At 38.8% G+C, this 3130-nt stretch overlaps 1 protein-coding gene across 1 annotated transcript in view; it reads right to left on the bottom strand.

Annotated features, from left to right (window-relative positions):
* adamts8 (ADAM metallopeptidase with thrombospondin type 1 motif 8) overlaps window positions 1-3130 on the bottom strand; it is a 41243-nt gene that overhangs the window by 2490 nt on the left and 35623 nt on the right. The window contains exons 6-7 of the mRNA XM_015398697.1: window positions 2265-2437; window positions 206-381 (exon numbers count right to left, since the gene is read on the bottom strand). Of these exons, the coding sequence (XP_015254183.1) occupies window positions 206-381; window positions 2265-2437 (349 nt within the window). The remainder of the gene's footprint in view (window positions 1-205; window positions 382-2264; window positions 2438-3130) is intronic.

The following is a 3130-nucleotide window of genomic DNA, read 5'->3' on the forward strand; positions in this document are numbered from 1 at the left end:
CCTAAGACTTTAAATTTTATTTCTAAATGAAACAAACACGGTAAATAAACAACCACTATGCATTTTATCAACAACAAATCTCTGAAGGAAATAGCTGCTTCTTTCGGTTCAAAACCTCAGTACGAGTTTAACAGATTCAGGTGGTTTGTGATTTTACTTTTAGTGAAGGTGGATTTAATGTGACGGTAAGCAGTTGTAGTCTTACATTGCTTTGTTGTAGGAGCCTGTTATCTTTCTGCAGTTGAGCCCATTTCCTCCACACTCTCCACACTTATCCACCCTCTTGTTAGATCCGATCACCTGGTCGCAGCCTGCTTTCACACACTGGCCCTGAACGCACACTGATGTGGTGTCGGGGCCGCAGGTTGTCCCGTCAATCACCTGCTGGGACACGTTAACCAGTTGCATAGGTATCATCATTAAAGTTATAATAAAAAAATACACCTCAGATAAAAGTGTCCATTTCTTAGTTCATTCAGCAATTTATGTTTTTGCAATGATACAGAAAGAAATATTTATCTCCCAAATGCCATCATTGGATTGTGTTTGAAGCTGATTATAACATCAGTGTTTATAAATGAGAGCAGAATTAATTAGTTTTTATTAATCCAAATATCACTTCTTTCAAAGACACCATTTCTATTAGAGTAATGGCTTTGTTAAGAGTCTTTTTTTTAGTGTAATATATGACCAAGGGCACTATCCACAAGTCACATATCTTTTAACGGTGTGACATTTGGAGCAAAAGTAAAAATGAAGGTGTAACTTGAAAAGTTGAATTTGTGACTCAGAGTCGCAGATTTGTGGAGTTGTGTTTATCGGTTTTTATTTATGTTAAGGTAAAAAATATTTTTTTTAAATTGTGAGGATTTTAATACTCATGTTCGAATTTGTTTTGCACCATTTGTTTTAGATAAATGAGCAAAAGTGAATGGAGGACATTTTTGATGTGCAACTCACAGAACAACATTTGTGTAGTTGTACTCAAGAATTTGAAGAGGTGTAACTTTTTTGTTGTGATTGTGACAGATTTAAAAAAAAATCTTTCAGTTACAAAACACGAAAGTTAAAATGCACAAATACTTTGGCAACAAAAGTTCTGGACCACTTGGAGCAAAACTGAGAAGGTAAGAGACTTTTTATGTGCAATTTATAGAACAGAATTAGTGCATTTGGACAAAATAAATTACTTGTACACAGTTTTTTTTATTCTACAATTACAAAACTTAGAACGTAACTCTGTCTGCAACTTCAAATTCACTTACAAAGCACAAATAGTGTTAGGAATCCGGTTTGTGTGGGTTGTGCTTTTGTTTGTTTTCCCTCCGCCACCAGGTGGCGCCTGCTGTTCATTGGCCTCCTCACACACCTGCGGATGGTTGCCTCATTACCGGAGGACTCTTAAGCTGCTGACTGCCACTACCTCGACGCCAGAGTGTTTGCCAGTTTTGGGTACTCTAGCCAAGCTGAGTTTTGCTGAGTCAAACTGAATTTTTGTCACCTGAGTCTTAACCTTTTTTTTTGTCTTTGCCTCTCGGCAGGAAGTCATCCTGCAAACTGGATGTTTTGGACCTTCTCCCCCTGGAAGGATTCTCTGAGCACCAAACTGAGCTGAGGATTCAAACTGGTGGTTTGGATAAACTTTTCTCCAAGGATTGTTTGGGCTTCTCAATGAGCAGGGGATTCATCTCCACAAGAAACCGTTCAATTACCGCAGGAAATCTAAGTGGCAGTCAGCTCGTCCGTTGTCACCTCAACCTGGTAAAACCCTGTCCGCCCTCCAACGATCAAGTCTATTACTGGAACAACCCACACCGACTGGATTCAACAAAAGACACCTTTTTCTGGAAACAGGAGTCCTGTTGCCTTTATTCCCTTTTTCAAATCAGAGACACAAATTTCCCACTGAGCCTGAACTAACCTCAGAATCTTCCCCTTCACTTCTCAGTCCCGGTTCGACAGTGTTCAGAGCAGCACTTGACTCCTCGCTACCTACTCACAATAAACCTGTTAAACCTTTCCTTGGTCTCTCTGTTTGGTTTTCTGCATGTGGGTCAGATCTTTGGATAAAACCATGACAAATCGTTTTGATTCAAAATTACCTTAATAGATCTATCGTGTAAAATAAACCCTTCTTCTAAAATAATATATGCCAGCAAAATAAAGAGAAAAAAGAAATGTGTGCACAATTGTTCTACTCCTCACCATAGATTCAACCCTATCTATAATTGATTGTGTTGAGCTGTTGTGTGCAGATACTGTACCTTTGATTCAAACACCTTAAATTCACTGCTGCCCCTTGCTCTGCAGAACAGCTTACAGCGGTCTCTGGGGGAAACTCCAGCGTACTTTGGGATCCATTGTTTCATCTTCCCACTGTAGTCCAGGTAATTGGGACTATTGTACTTCTCACACTGCTCTTCTCTGAAGCTTTTACCTAAAACAACAGAAACCTGATCTTAGAACTTAGAATCAGATCAGTTCATTTATATGACAAGGAACAAAAAGTATTTTTTTTTTAACCTTTAATCATGTTCAGATACACACATGTAAAAACAACTGTCTGTCTGTCTGTCTGTCTGTCTGTCTGTCTGTCTGTCTGTCTGTCTTGTCTGTCTGTCTGTCTGTCTGTCGGTCTTACAGTTGTCTTCCAGATAAGTAGAACATTAGAACTAAAAGCTTCTTCTCCATGTTTGATTCTGGGTATGGAGAGTAGATTAGAGCCATAAGACATGAGAAGTCTGGGTGGTTGATCCACTGACAAAAACCAACCAAGCAAAAATTTAGACTGAGACTTAGACAGATATTTTTTTGTCATTTTGTGTACATGAGGGTAAACAAAAAGAAAATTTTGAATTGGCGCTATAGAAATAAACTGAATTGAATTAAATTGTGGTCTGACCCTAAGATCTGGCACCTATCTGCTTTCGGCCACCCCAATTAAACATTTCTGGCTATGCCTCTGGTGTGGGTGTGTGCTAGTTTTGATTTTATTCACTATACTTTCGTATTGGCGAAGAAACTGAAATTCAGAAGCAACACAGCAATCAAGATAAACAAGAAGAGGCCTTAAAGGAATAGTACACCCAAAACATGTTTAGCCTTCATTTTCTACTCACCCCCATGCTGA

This window comes from Cyprinodon variegatus, unplaced genomic scaffold, assembly GCF_000732505.1.
Source record: "Cyprinodon variegatus isolate N-32 unplaced genomic scaffold, C_variegatus-1.0 Scaffold953, whole genome shotgun sequence".
Lineage (NCBI taxonomy): Eukaryota > Metazoa > Chordata > Actinopteri > Cyprinodontiformes > Cyprinodontidae > Cyprinodon > Cyprinodon variegatus.